Source organism: Panicum virgatum, chromosome 3K (genome assembly GCF_016808335.1).
Source record: "Panicum virgatum strain AP13 chromosome 3K, P.virgatum_v5, whole genome shotgun sequence".
Taxonomy (NCBI): Eukaryota; Viridiplantae; Streptophyta; class Magnoliopsida; order Poales; family Poaceae; genus Panicum; species Panicum virgatum.
Window position 1 is genome coordinate 1,441,095 of NC_053138.1, and position 13,794 is coordinate 1,454,888.

The window sequence follows — 13,794 nt, forward strand, 5'->3', positions numbered from 1 at the left end:
ATGTCTAGATATGTGGGCTAAGTTATACCCACTGGTCGGGTAAGTCTTGCTGAGTATTAGTTGCTCAGGATTTGTTATTTATCCTATTTCAGATTTAGGAGCTAACTAGGTGTCATATCGGTGGGCTCGATGTGGCGCCTTATCTTCACGTCTCGGTAGTTCTCGAATTATTTAGTTTGTTTTATTTATTCTCTAGTAAAAATACTCTGTAAGTTAGATTCTCTTCCGTGCTATCATTTTTTTTGCAAATTTTAAATTTAAAACTATTTTGTAAAGTCTTAGTTTTAATTACTATTTTTTGTAAGATTTTATCATGTTGGTACCTTCTGCGCTCGCCTTCGTTTGAGATTTCTGGTGTGTTTCGATCGGCCTGTGGGTTGGAAACAGCCTGTCAAATTACATTTAATTAAGCTAATACGCTGTCAAATTATATTTAATTAAGCTAATACGCCTGATGTGTTCAAATGATGACGATTATGCTTAATTAAGCGCTTTAACTCGATGGGTCTGTCACACTGCCGCCACCCATCGTGCATGTCGCCCACCCTGGTGTCGGCGCCCAGCGGCGCCGAGGAGTTTACGGAGGTGGTGGTGGTGCGGCACGGGGAGACCTCCGGGAACACCTCCCGCATCCTCCAGGTCGGTCGTCCTCCTCCTGATTCTCTTCACCGTCCTTTTTTTTGAATGCACATGGCAGGTTCTGCTAGATTTTGTAGTCTCTGCTGTTGTTCGAAGTTCGAACAAGAGGGAAGTTGTTGAATGCACAAGCACACATGATTGGTTGCAGACAAGTTGTCCATCCTTCAAATATTAATCGAACTTCTGTCCCTAATAAGGAAACAATATCTCTAGCATCCATATTTACCAACAAGATGATGAATGGATAATCCAGTGATACTACCTTGGCCTTGTAAATCAGGCATGCATATAGTCTGTGAGATTTTTTGTTTCTTGAATGTTGAATATTGGCTGGGTGATTTTTCTGAAGCTGGAAAATGATGCCAAATCTTTTGCATTAAACTGCAGCAATATGTTCATATCAACTACGGGAAATGCTAGATTTTGGAGCTACTTGTAGCCATTCTTCCATTAGCTGTCTTTTTTTTTTACGGAAAAGAAGATTATTTTACTGACGGAAATCAAGATAGATTGTTTTACTGATGGAAATCAAGATTCTTCAACAGGGACAATTGGACCCAGAGCTAAATGAGATTGGTAGACAGCAAGCCCTTGTGGTATGCTTCATTTGCGCAAAATGCAATTAAGAACTGATTATTGTTTGCAGTTCAATGTCTAGCATTGACGTTTTTCTTGTTGGTAAAATATCTGGCGACAAGGTGGCTCATCGGCTGTCAAAAGAAGCCAAACCAGCTGCCATATACTCTTCTGATTTGAAGCGTGCTGCTGAGACTGCAAAAATTATAGCAAAAGTGTGTGGTGTAACAAATGTAAGTGCATTCTGTTCTTTTTTCTGAACGAAAATTGAATAAGTGTGTTGCGCATTCTGTCCCTTTACTCATTTTTTTTTTCAGTTGGAGCTGAATGAGGCACTGAGAGAAATGCACATGGGATATCTCCAAGGCTTGAAATGGGATGATGCTGTAAAGAAATATCCAGATGTTTTCAGAGCCTTTGACATTTCTAAAATTGCTGAGAGCAGAAATCAAGAAATACCGGTAAATTCACAGCTTAATTAGTCCATATTGAAATTGTAACCGGCAACTTCTAAAGTATTGCTATAATGTTATGGAACCATTTCACTTACAAATTACAATAATGGTCGCTCCGCTGGTCTATATTTATTAAGATTTTGAATTGACACCATGTGAATATTTCTACAAATATTTTGAACCTGTTGTTGCTAGTAACAACTTTGAATAAGATGTTGAAAACAGGACAAGTTTTCCTTGCCTACTTGCACCGACGATAAACCCATGCAATTCTCAACTTCACTCTGAAGAACTTATCAACATTTGTATTGATGTTCAGGGTGGTGGAGAAAGCCCGAATCAGTTAAATGAGCGATGTGTTTCTTACTTAAATAAGATTGCCCAAGAACACACCGGTAACCTGCAAGCCTCATTCTTAATCTTTTTCAATCTCCCAAATTTCCTTATAGCTAACAACACTACACCAAAATTTGAAATAGGTTAAACAAATCTGAACTTTTTATGTCACACTGCCCTGCTGCTTGTAGATGCATGCTCATGGCAGTTCTCAAGCATTTGGTTCTACGCTAATTATGCTGCTATTGCATGGATAGGGGAGAGGGTTGTGGTGGTCTCCCACAGTGCAGCCATACAGGAGCTGTGCAGGCACACCTATCCACCCAACAGCTCCATTCATAGGAACATTCCTAACACTTCATTGAACGTTTTCCGTGTCTCCGGCGTCACTGGGCGGTGGATCCTCGAGAGGTGTGGAGACGTCATCCATCTTGATGGAAATGGCATTCGGGAGAACTCATTTGTGGGCGACGGGGCCTCTGTGTAACGGGCGCGATGAGTATTGGAGATGCACTAAGCACAATCATCTTCGGACCACGCTCTATGTTATTTTCTTCTGCACGAGTACAACACGTGGTGTTATTTTGTTGGTGAATAAGGGTTTTGGTTGGTTGGGTTGCGAGTGTGAAAAAAAGCTGTTGTGAGAAAGTTGAAAACCGCTTTGTTGGAATAGCTCTGAAGCCGTAGGTTTGCCGGGAAATGTCTGTAATGCCCCTGAAGTATCGAGGGACTGTTGATATTCAAATTGATTGTAAATCATTTTTTTCACTAATTTGCACGCAAACTATCAATTTAGAAAGGAAATCTTAAATACAATTATTTTTCTAAGATGCTTCATATTGGCATCACACCAACAAATATTTCATTCAATTCAGACAAATCATGCAGCAAGCAATTTGTCATTCATTTTTGTTTAGTAATCAAGCGTGCTAAACATTTATGTACCGATCTGACTTCATCAAATACGCGTGTTCTCGGTCTCCATAGACACTCGGGCACATCAACCACTAGTTGCTACACAAATGGACAATTGCAACATAAATCTAATGATTACTACTAGAATCCAATTGATTTTGATCACTAAGAGAAAGGGGGAATCGATTCGGGTCACTTACAGATCTCTTGGGAGGAGGAGGGCCAAGGGAGCTGGCGCAGGTGCCGGGGAGCCGCCGGCCAGGGGCGCAGGTGCAAAGGAGGAAGAGGGCGGAGGGGGCAGCCGCCGCCACCGGTTAGGGGTGCCGGCGGTGAAACTCTAGCCGCGATCGGGAGAGTGCCACGAAGGGGACAAGCGAGGCATGAGCGCTTTTTTTATCAAAACATATATTTTTATTAAAGTTGATGCACCATACAAATACAGATATGTTTAGAAAGAATACAAAAAATAGCTGTTTTGCAGACTCTCCCTTGTACCGTGTTTGGTTGGACGCGAAAAAAAATTCGCGAAAATTTTTCGCAACTTTGACCAGTAATTAGAGGTATTACATAAAGTCTAATTACGATACTCTCTCCACAATCATGGTACTATGGCAGTTACTGCAGCTATTGAGGCCTTTGACCGTACGATTAGAGGATGATTAGAGCATGGTTACTATAGTATTACTATATTTAATTATAGATTAATTAGGCTCATTAGATTCGGCTCGCAAAGTTGCACCTATCTGTAAAAAATTTTTACAAATAGACTTCATTTAATACATTTCTTTTGTGAATTTTTTTTTGAATGAACCAAACACAGCCTAAATAAAAAAAATTACAATCAAGTCTTTAGGAACATCGATATCTCGTATCCTCCGGAGCCCAATTTCACCAGCCACCATTGGACACCGCCGGACTCCATCATCGGCTCGTCGTCTTCCCCACATTAGCCGGAGCTCCATCACCACCAGGATTTAAGAAGAGCCGCAGTAGACACTCAACCGAACGGACGAGATAAAAGACATCGCCGATTGTCTGTCGACCGTGGCCACACCACAAGCTCCGACGACCTTGGACCAAAGCTTGCCGTCGACCATCGTAGGGGGAACTCGAGCTCGATCCACTTGAAAGTGATCGGGTGCTCTAACCTAAGAGGAGGAGGGGTGAATTAGGCATTTTAAAAATCTTAATCTATGGCTCCAACTAGTTTGCACAAAAATTTAATCTAAAATATGCTATCTAGATGTGCAACTATGGTTCTTCTAGTGTTAAACCCTCATTCCAAAAGAGTTTAGCAACCTATAGCCAATCTTATCAAGATACTACTCTATAAAAGTAAAGGCACAAAAAATTCAATATGAAATGTAGAAGCTTAAAGGAGGGATGCGAAAAAGCAAACTCTCGACACGAAGATTTATCCCGTGGTTCGGATTGCCACAAAGACGCCCCTACATCCACGTTGTTGAAGTACTCACGAAGAGTATTGCTTCCGGCAATCAAGTCTCTTCCGTGAACACAATCACGGTCACCTTGATCCCGCTTTCCACTAAGAAACTTGCCCACAAAGGAGAGGGGGTCTCCATGTCCCCCGTACAAAGTTGTCGTCGTCGCTCCACACCAAGCCGGAGGGTCGATGACGTGCCGGCGAGCCACCAAATACTCCAAGAGGACGGTGCCCCGAAATACTTTGTTGGTTCACACTTGAACCAGCCACAAGGCACAACACCTTGCTCTCACACTCTCTAAAGAGCTAATCCTACCACTAACACTCACAAAGCATGTGCTAAGCCTAAGAATTTGATCTATTTACTCTTGGATGGCTTGGATGTGTTCTTGGATGTGTATGAGACTTCTAGGAACTCCAGCAACACCAAAATGACCGGGAGATGCCATATATATAGCCAACAAACTCGAAGTAGCCGTTTGAGCTGTTGGGCACTTTTCTGCGTAGGCATCGGAACTTCCGGTGCTAGGGCATCAATTCTTCCGGTCACACCGAGCTCTGAAGTAGCCGTTGGCTTCTCTGACACAGCCGCAACAAATCCTGGGACCATCGGTTAAACCGATGCTTAAGCGTCGGTTCTTCCGGTGATACAAGATCTTCTCGTAGCCGTTGCACTTGATCAATTCTTGCTGACGTCATTGCACCGATGCGTTACTCCGGTGGGCATCAATTCTTCCGGTGCTGAAGGCCTGGCTGCTGCGCACTTGACATCGTCTCTGGACAATGGTATGTCGAATGCACCGATGCCTCTAAGTGACCCGTCGGTTAAACCGGTGCTACTGAGTTTTCCTCACTTAGTTCAGTATGCTCGACCAAATGCACCGATACAAGGGCGTTGGTGTATCCGGCAACCATCAGATTTTTGCTATACTTTGGCACCTCTACGCCGGATTGGACTTGACATTTTGATGGTGGGTTGGACATGGCATCTCGACGATGGATTGAACATTGCGTCTTGATGGTAGTTTGGACATTTTGAATTATATCCATGGGACCTAAAAACTTCTACAAATGTGATCTTACAAACTTATTAGTCTCATTAATTATATTGTCACTCAATCACCAAAATCACAAACAATGATATAGATGGGGCCATGTTTCTTGCACCACTCTGCTACCATCCGCCAGACCCACAGGGACGACAGATGAATCCGGAGCTGAAAGAAACTGGTAGGCAGCAAGCTGCCATGGTAATGCTATAATTTGCGGGATTGTAATTCGGTGTTTTGAGCCGTCCGATCGGCGCAGCAAGAAGAAGCCAAGCCAGCTGCGGTCTTCTCCTCTAAGTTGAAGCGTGCTGCCAGACTGCGCAAACGATCGCAGCAGCTTGGTGTGTATCTAAAGTATGAATATTCTGGAACAACTTGAATTACTATTAGTCTGTGCTAAATTTTTATCTGAATAAACGAACTACTGTTTGTTTTAGGTGGTGCTTGATCGGGCACTGAGAGGAAGGCACATTGGGATTGTTCCAAGGTATGAAGATTGACGACGCCATCAGAAGTTCAGAACTGAAGCTTACAAGGCTTTCTCATCCTGTGACAGAAGCCAAGGAATACCTGTAACTAACTTCCATTCTCCTCTCAAAATTGTACTTAGTCTTTGTTGCAGTAAAACACTAGGAAAAATCTACCATTTCGCCACAGCCACATGCTTATTGCAAATTTGTGCAAAAAGCGACCTTACATCCTTCTGAATCTGTGGAAGCCCTTTCCCCTGTTGATTGTTTTACTAACTAGCGGTCTCCTTTCTGATAGGGCGGTGGGAAGAGACTTGATCAACTTTCCGAGCGCAGCGTTTCCTGCTTGAAGGCAATAGCCGGGAAGCACAAGGGTAAGCACCGATGACCGATTCACATGTTGAGGTTCAGATCGCCCTCTTGTTTCTCTCTATATTGAGTTCATTGCAGCAGATAAAAGTCGAGGTGAAGTTGCGCATTATTAGCACTGCTAACTCTGTCAAAGCTTGCATTCAGGGTTTTTAATTCCGGTAAAAAAAATATCGGACCCTGCCGATAACGAAATATCGGGAATTTCAGGATTTTTTATTTTATTTTTTGATGAAAAAATATATTTAAAAATCAATTTCGGCTGGTAAAAAAATTGGACTCCACTAATAAAACCAAGATATTGGGTATGTCGCAAAATTTCAACCAATATTTTTAACCCTGTTACATTAACAGGTGAGCGGGTGGTTGTGATCTCTCATGGGGCCGTGACAGAGGAGATCTGCAGGCACGGCGATCCAATGTGCTCGGCTCACAGTAGGATTCCCAACACTTATCAGTGTCGTTCATGTCGTCCGTTGATATGTGGGACCTCACTTCTTTGTGTACAAATGAACTTTTTATGTTGTTGGAAGCATCAAACTGATTTTCTGGATTTTAATTAGCAACTGTGAAGTGCTAGCAATGGGCCAAGTTTGGTGACGATCTCTGCTTTACAAATCTTTTAGATGGGCTTGCATCAAGTATGCCACCCGTGAACGGTGGGATTATGTGGTGAGGGCTCGCAGCCTCGCCATTGGACGGCCACGATGAAGGTCAGGCGTCTGGGGCGTCAACAACTCGTGCCGCCTCGCCGCGCTTTGCCTCCACCCTCCTCCTCGCCCGCCCCCGCTCTCCGACGCGCGCCTCGCCGCCGCCGTCTCCTCCCTCGCCGACCCCGACCTCGCCCTCGCGCTCCTCTCCTGGTACCGGGCCCACCTCCATGACGCGCCGACCCCGCTCGCCCACTCCGCGCTGCTCCGCCTCCTCGCCCGCGCCCGCCGCTTCGACGCCGCTCTCCGCTCCATGCCCCCCGCCGCGCCACCCTCGGTGCGCTCGCCGTCGCCTACGCCGACGCCGGGATGGACGGGAAGGCCGCCGAGACGTGCGCGCGCGCCAGGGAGCTGCACGGCGCGCTCCCGGAGCCGAGGCACTGCAACCGCCTGCTCAGGCTGCTCGTGGAGCGCCGGCGCTGGGAGGACGCCCGGAGGCTGTATGACGAAATGCTCGCCGAGGACGGCGGCGCGGATAACTACAGCACCTGCGTGATGGTCCGGGGGCTGTGCTTGGAGGGGAGGAAGCTGATTGAGGCGAGGTGGGGCGCGGAGTGCGTTCCTCACGTCGTGTTCTACAATGTGCTGATCGATGGATACTGCCGGCGGGGGGACATTGGGTGGGCGTTGCTGCTTTTGGGCGATATGGAGACGAAGGGATTCCTGCCAACTGTGGTGACATATGGTGCTATTATCAACTGGCTTGGGAGAAAAGGTGATCTGGAGAAGATTGGGAGCTTACTTCAGGAAATGAGGGTGAAAGGGTTGTGCCCCAATGTTCAGGTTTACAACACTCTGATTGATGCACTGTGCAAATGGCAGTCAGCATCACAGGCAATGGCTGTTCTGAAGCTAATGTTTGCAAGTGGGTGTGACCCGGATGTGGTCACGTTCAATACTTTGATATCAGCATTCTGCCGGGCAGGCGATGTTCGACAGGCTGTGCAGCTTTTGAGGGAGGCCATTAGGAGGGAGTTGGAACCGAATCAGTTAAGCTATACTTCTTTGATCCATGGCTTCTGCATCAGTGGAGAAGTGATGGTTGCATCAGATTTGCTTGTGGAAATGATGGGAAGAGGGCATACTCCGGATGTGGTTACATTTGGAGCATTAATTCATGGGCTTGTTGTTGCTGGGCAGCTGAATGAGGCCTTGATGGTCTGCGAGAAGATGGTAGAGAGACAGGTGATGCCTGATGCTAACATATATAAGTCTATGCAAGAAACGGATGCTTCCTGCAGCTAAGAACCTTGTTGCAGAGATGCTCGAGCAGAATGTCCAGCCCGATAAATTTGTGTATACCACTTTGATTGACGGTTTCATTAGGAGTGAGAATCTTGATTATGCGAGGAAAATATTTGAATTCATGGAGCAAAAAGGTGTCTGTCCTGATGTAGTTGTCTACAATGCTATGATAAAGGGATATTGTAAGTTTGGAATGATGGGCGAGGTAATTCTGTGCATGAGCAGCATGAGAAAGGCTGGGTGCACCCCAGATGAGTTCACATATACTACACTTATCGATGGCTATGCTAAACAAGGTAATATAAGTGCTGCCCTTAGGTTTACATGTGATATGATGAAGCGGAGATGCAGCCCAAATATTGTTACATACTCATCACTAATATGTGGATACTGCAAGTTAGGCGATACAGACAATGCAGAAGATTTATTTGCAAATATGCAGTCTGAGGGTCTATTTCCCAATGTTGTACACTACACAATTCTAATTGGTAGTCTGTTCAAGAAAGAGAAAGTAATCCAAGCTGCAGCCTACTTTGAAAACATGCTGCTTAATCATTGATCTCCTAATGATGCTACATTCCATTATCTATGTCGTGGTGTGCAAACCCACAGCCGGGTGGCGTAGTGCACCCGCCTAAACCCAGAGGGCGAGTACTCGGGGGTTAGTTAGGATTAGCCCAATCTCGGTGGAAGAACGCGATGAACACAGCAGGTTTAGAGTGGTTCAGGCCGCCGGAGCGTAATACCCTACGTCCACTGTGTGTTGTATTGCTTGCGCTTTCAAGAGGTTGAGAGCAGGGTGGTTCGGAGTGAAACCGAGCTTGTGTTGTGAGAGTCTTGGCCCGTGTGTATGTTTTGCCTGGCCTTCGAGCGTCTCGGCCTTGGCCTGTGTGTATGTTTTGCCTGGCCTTCGAGCGTCTCGGCCTTGGCCTATGTGTATGTTTGTTCTAGCGGGCGTGCTCTTCCTTTTATATGTCCAAAGGGAGCACGTACACTGAGCGGGGCCCCGACATGTGGACCCGGCGATGTATTATAAACTACACTTTGGCCTTCAATGCCTCAGATCCGGAGATCTTGTCGTCGGCTTCCGTGCGTAGCTTCTGACCAGGGATGGTCTTGAGCTGTCCTGTCAGAGTAGAGTCTAGCCTCTGCAGCCGCGCGTCGAGATCATGATGAAGCGCCGAACTACTGACTCAGTCCACTGTAGCAGTGTGCACTGTTGCTCCAGTCAGTAGCTGGTCATCATGACTCGTCGCCCATGCGCGCGGCGCTGAGTCTTTAATGTTTGCCTTGGTAACTGACGAGCCGACTCGGTAACTGGCGATCCACAGTGTGGACTGACAAAAGCTGCCCCGTGCCCAGCGGCAGCAGAGCCCGCCTCAACCACTCACACTTAATGCGGGTGGGTGAGGGAGCTTCCAGCGGAAGGCTTGCGCCCGCGCCCGCGTCTGCGTGACACGTGGTGGCTCCGGACCCCTCCTGAGCAGCTAGCTGAGCCGAGAGCTCACGGGGATCCGGATAGGCATGTGGAGGTCCCGGACCTATCTGCGGGAGTCCGGATGGCACGTGGAGGTCCCGGACCCACCTGCGGGGGTCCGGGTCCGCGGCCACAGGTGCTGAGCATTTCCACCTCTGGGACACGTGGTGACACCGGACCCGTCCCCGAGCGGGAAGCGGGTCCGGGACCGTTGGTCCGGTGAGATGGAGTCGGACCCCACGGGTCCGGCTGCTCAGCTCCTTATGGCGTAGTTACGGATAACTACGCGAGTCTTGGCACAGTAGGAGTGGGTACCCCAGTTGCAGGGTACCGACAATCTAGTTAATGGGCTCACAAACAGTATGCCTTGTATAATCAACCTAACCTCCCATAGCACTGTTAAGGTTCATAACAGGAGTGCCCTTTTAGATGCATTCAAGGGAATGGTTTCTGACGGATTGGACCCAAGGATCTCAGCACTCAATTCTATTATCTTTAGCCTATGTAGACATAATATGCTTGAGAAGGCACTGAACTTGAAAGATGAGATGGCTAAAAAAGGCTATGCCCCAGACCCTGTTACCTTCCTCTCCCTACTCTATGGCTTCTGTTCTATTGGAAAACCAAGCAACTGGAGGGGCGTCCTTCCAAATGAATTTCAGCAGGATGAATTCGAGATAATCTTTAGGTACAAGACATTATTTGATCAGCATGTAGTTAAGTCAGTTAGCCTTGAGGTCTATAGGGTCTTGCAGTTATATGCTAAGGAGTTTCAGTTCATACAACAACCGGATCAGAGAATTGTTTGTTCTTGACTCATGAAGTTATGGTTTGCCTGGCTTTTGGAAACAAGGTGTGACCGTTATTTGGAATTTGACTTCAGCAACTGGGTATCAATATTGCTGACAGACAATTTCCTCCAGCACTGAATTTCAAGACTAGCACCAGTGTTATTAGCATGACAAATTATCCAGTTGAGATGTTCTAGGAAGGTAAAATAATCTTGTCTTAGTTTCTCAGTTATGGTTCCTGATCAATTAATAAAATCCCTCTCTCTTATAATTGGTAAATAGGTTTGATTGTTCTAAAGAAACTTTCATCTGCTGCATAGTGACAGACATTGAAATGTAAAGTCATAGATTGATGGATCCAGAGGTAATCAGGTATGCAAGTGTTGAAGGTCGAGATTGTTGGGCCTTGATGAACCAATTCCAAGCAATTTTATGAGGCTCTTGGTATGGACCCATCTGCTTCCTGCTTTAGTTTTCTCTTTAGAAGCTACTCACTGGTAACTCTTGGATTGTTCTGCAGGTAAGAAAATCGGTCTGCTTCCTCATAGCACTCAGAGCTAGGCATGCAGGACAGTTGATACTTCACCCATGCAGTTTAGGACATTAGCCTAAATACTTCACCCATGATGAACATAATGAGTAACTGACCATATATTAATATGAGAAGCACTACACAGACTATTCTTCACCTTATCATAACTAGAAGTAGGAGACATGCATGTCAATTGATCAAATCCAGTTCTTTTGATACAGAACTGTCTATTGGGGACAAAAAGAACCTGATAGAAGGCAGTTAAACTGATCTATACAGTTCTGGCCTTCTGGGCCTGTTCGGAAGTGCTGGCTGTTTCTGAGAACTTGAATACTTATTGCTGATTTAACCATATGTGCAACATTTGCGGCTGTGTCTGTAGTGCAGTGGAATTTTGATGCCATTATTCAGTTGTACATGTGTGCATTGTTTTTTTTTCTTTTTCTTTCCCAGCTAGAGAGAAATATGTTCCTTTGTAACTTCTCCTAAGAAGTAATCAAGCATTCATTTTATTGGTTGAACTTATCCTAACAGTCACAAGAGATGAAACTCAAAAAAGAAGAGTAAAATAAATATAACAAAGTCTATTTACAAATCCCAATGAGACAGGAAAGTATGAAACAGATGACGTTCTTGATCATTCAGCACCTCCTTACTTGCACAGGCAAGCCCCCTTTCATTCTGAGCGTCACGGAGAGCACGTGCTCGGGCACGCCGCCGGCGGCATCCTCCTTGACGTCGACCACAAACTCTTCGAGCACGCTCGCAACGATCGACTTCATCTGCACGTACGCCATCTCCTTCCCCAGGCACATCCTCGGCCCTGCATGGAACACCGTGTACCGGAACGGGCTCTCCGGTCGGAACGCGCCGTCCTCGCCGAGCCACCGCTCCGGCCTGTACTCGGCGCAGTCGTCGCCCCATATCGCCGCGAGCCTCCCCATGGCGTACGCGCTGTAGGTCACGGACCAGCCGCCGCCGACGTGCGTGCCGTCGGGCAGCGTGTCGTCGGCGGCGCACGACTGCGAGTCAATCGGCACCGGCGGGTACAGCCGCATCGACTCCGTGAGCGCGGCGTGCAGGTAGTGCATGCCGCGCAGGGCGTCGAACCCGAACGGCTCGCCGGCGCGCGTGCCGGCGGACTCGCGCGCCGCGCGGACCTCGGCGGCGATGCGCGCCACCACGTCCGGCCGCGACGACACGAGCCAGAAGAACCACGTCAGCGCCGACGACGTCGTCTCGCGCCCGGCGATGAGGAAGCTGAGCACGATGTCCCGGAGCACCTCGTCGTCGTCGCTGTGGGTGCCGTCGTCGCTCGCCACGAACCGCGACAGGACGTCGTCGTCCCGGGCGCCCGGTGACGCGCTCCGGCGCCGGGCGCGGACGATGTCCATGGCGAACGCGTGGACGTCGGCGATGGCCTTCTTCAGGCGGCGCTCGGTGCCGACGTTGAGCCACTTCTTGACCTTCCATGAGACCTCGATGGGCTCCAGGAACCGGCCGACGATGAGGTCCTGCGCCTCGCCGAACGTGCGCATGAAGTCGGACCTCGCCTCGGCCAGGGTGCCGCCGTCGGCGAGGCAGCCCGGGTCGTGCCCGAACGCCACCATGCAGATGGCGTCGAACGCGAACCGTTCGAGCACGTCCTGCAGGTCGAGGACGTCGCCGCCAGCGTTACTCCGCCGCAGCAGCGGGAGCAGCCGGTTGGCGACCTCGGCCTGCACGACTTCGACGACGAACCTGCGGAGCGAGCGTGTGGCGAACTGGAGGCTGGCGTTCTTGCGCTGCCAGAGCCACTGGTCGCCGTCGGAGTTGAAGAGGCCGCGGCCGAGGAAGTCCCGGAGCATGGAGGTGGCGTGGTCGCCCTTGGGGTAGTTGGCGAAGTTGGCGCGGAGGAGGTGCTCGACGTCGGCGGGGTTGGCGGTGACGATGCCCGTCCGCATCCCGGGGATCCAGAAGCCCATCCGGTGGTCGGGGCTGACGACGATGAGCTCGGTGGACCAGTCGAGGAAGCGGTGGCGGTTCTTGAGGAACGCCGGGAGGTGGCCGAGGAGAGGGTGGGATTTGAGGCCATGCGTGGTGGGTTTCTTCTTGGCCAGAGTTCTTGCGAGGTGGCAGGAGATGTACAGTAGTATGGGAAGCAGTAGGATCAGCAGGGAGAGTGCAGCAGAGCTTTGCATTTCTGGGACGGCCATTGCCGTTGACTTTGTATCTTGTATCTTTTGCTGTCGACCTGTGTGTATGAGAGGGACGAGTGTGCCTGCTAGCTTATATATATATACTCTGCATCTCGCAGGGGGAAGTTGCAGCATCCAACCCAGACTTGTACGCTGAAGAAGTGAAGAAGATGCTAAAGTATTCTGAAGAGTGTAGCTGACATGTCCATGGATGGTGGTCACATGGCAAGTTGTTTGTGCTTGCCGATCAAGATAGGACCTTGCATTGCAGGGCAAGGAACGGCAACTTGGTGTTTCTTTAAGAATCCAAATAAGGATAGGATAGGAAATGTTTCGGTCGGAACCTTCTGATGATGGAGGGGACAGAGGGATCGTCTTGGGCCTTGTTTAGCCCTGTTTGGATCCCAACTTTTTTCAGAAGTCTCTATCACATCAAAAGAAATCTTACTATTTTATAGTATTAAATAAAATCTGTTTACAAATGTTTTTTTGACAGCTGAGTGCTTTTTCGCGAGACGAATCTAATGAGCCTAATTAATTCATAATTTGCTACAGTGATGCTACAGTAACCATTCGCTAATCATGGATTAAGAAAACGTCATTAGATCG

General features: G+C 48.1%; 3 protein-coding genes and 1 pseudogene across 3 annotated transcripts; 3 read left to right on the top strand and 1 right to left on the bottom strand.

The window, feature by feature from the left end:
• The first annotated feature begins 521 nt into the window (after positions 1–521).
• On the top strand, positions 522–1,688 carry LOC120696638 (phosphoglycerate mutase-like protein 4). The gene is made up of 3 exons (XM_039979606.1): positions 522–639; positions 1,185–1,235; positions 1,338–1,688. Exons 1-3 carry the CDS (start codon positions 535–537, stop codon positions 1,473–1,475), a joined length of 294 nt encoding a protein of 97 aa, XP_039835540.1. The 5' UTR covers positions 522–534; the 3' UTR covers positions 1,476–1,688.
• Positions 1,566–2,493, top strand: LOC120700323. Its single transcript, XM_039984550.1, has 3 exons — positions 1,566–1,676; positions 1,990–2,065; positions 2,198–2,493. The coding sequence occupies exons 1-3, from the start codon at positions 1,566–1,568 to the stop codon at positions 2,491–2,493; spliced, it is 483 nt and encodes a 160-aa protein (XP_039840484.1).
• A 3,026-nt stretch (positions 2,494–5,519) lies between these two features.
• LOC120700325 lies at positions 5,520–11,381 on the top strand (annotated as a pseudogene).
• A 177-nt stretch (positions 11,382–11,558) lies between these two features.
• Positions 11,559–13,253, bottom strand: LOC120696629 (cytochrome P450 94B3-like). The gene has a single exon (XM_039979596.1). It carries the CDS (start codon positions 13,201–13,203, stop codon positions 11,650–11,652), a length of 1,554 nt encoding a protein of 517 aa, XP_039835530.1. The 5' UTR covers positions 13,204–13,253; the 3' UTR covers positions 11,559–11,649.
• Positions 13,254–13,794: the final 541 nt, after the last annotated feature.

What these genes read in the sequence shown, in the direction of transcription:
- LOC120696638 (XM_039979606.1), top strand. Translation starts at nt 535, where the DNA reads ATGTCGCCCACCCTGGTGTCGGCGCCCAGCGGCGCCGAGGAGTTTACG. An exon ending in ACACCTCCCGCATCCTCCAG is followed by an intron (nt 640 to 1,184) that starts GTCGGTCGTCCT and finishes ATTCTTCAACAG; the next exon opens with GGACAATTGGACCCAGAGCT. An exon ending in GTAGACAGCAAGCCCTTGTG is followed by an intron (nt 1,236 to 1,337) that starts GTATGCTTCATT and finishes TCTGGCGACAAG; the next exon opens with GTGGCTCATCGGCTGTCAAA.
- LOC120700323 (XM_039984550.1), top strand. Translation starts at nt 1,566, where the DNA reads ATGGGATATCTCCAAGGCTTGAAATGGGATGATGCTGTAAAGAAATAT. An exon ending in GCAGAAATCAAGAAATACCG is followed by an intron (nt 1,677 to 1,989) that starts GTAAATTCACAG and finishes ATTGATGTTCAG; the next exon opens with GGTGGTGGAGAAAGCCCGAA. An exon ending in GATTGCCCAAGAACACACCG is followed by an intron (nt 2,066 to 2,197) that starts GTAACCTGCAAG and finishes TGCTGCTTGTAG; the next exon opens with ATGCATGCTCATGGCAGTTC.
- LOC120696629 (XM_039979596.1), bottom strand. Translation starts at nt 13,203, where the DNA reads ATGGCCGTCCCAGAAATGCAAAGCTCTGCTGCACTCTCCCTGCTGATC.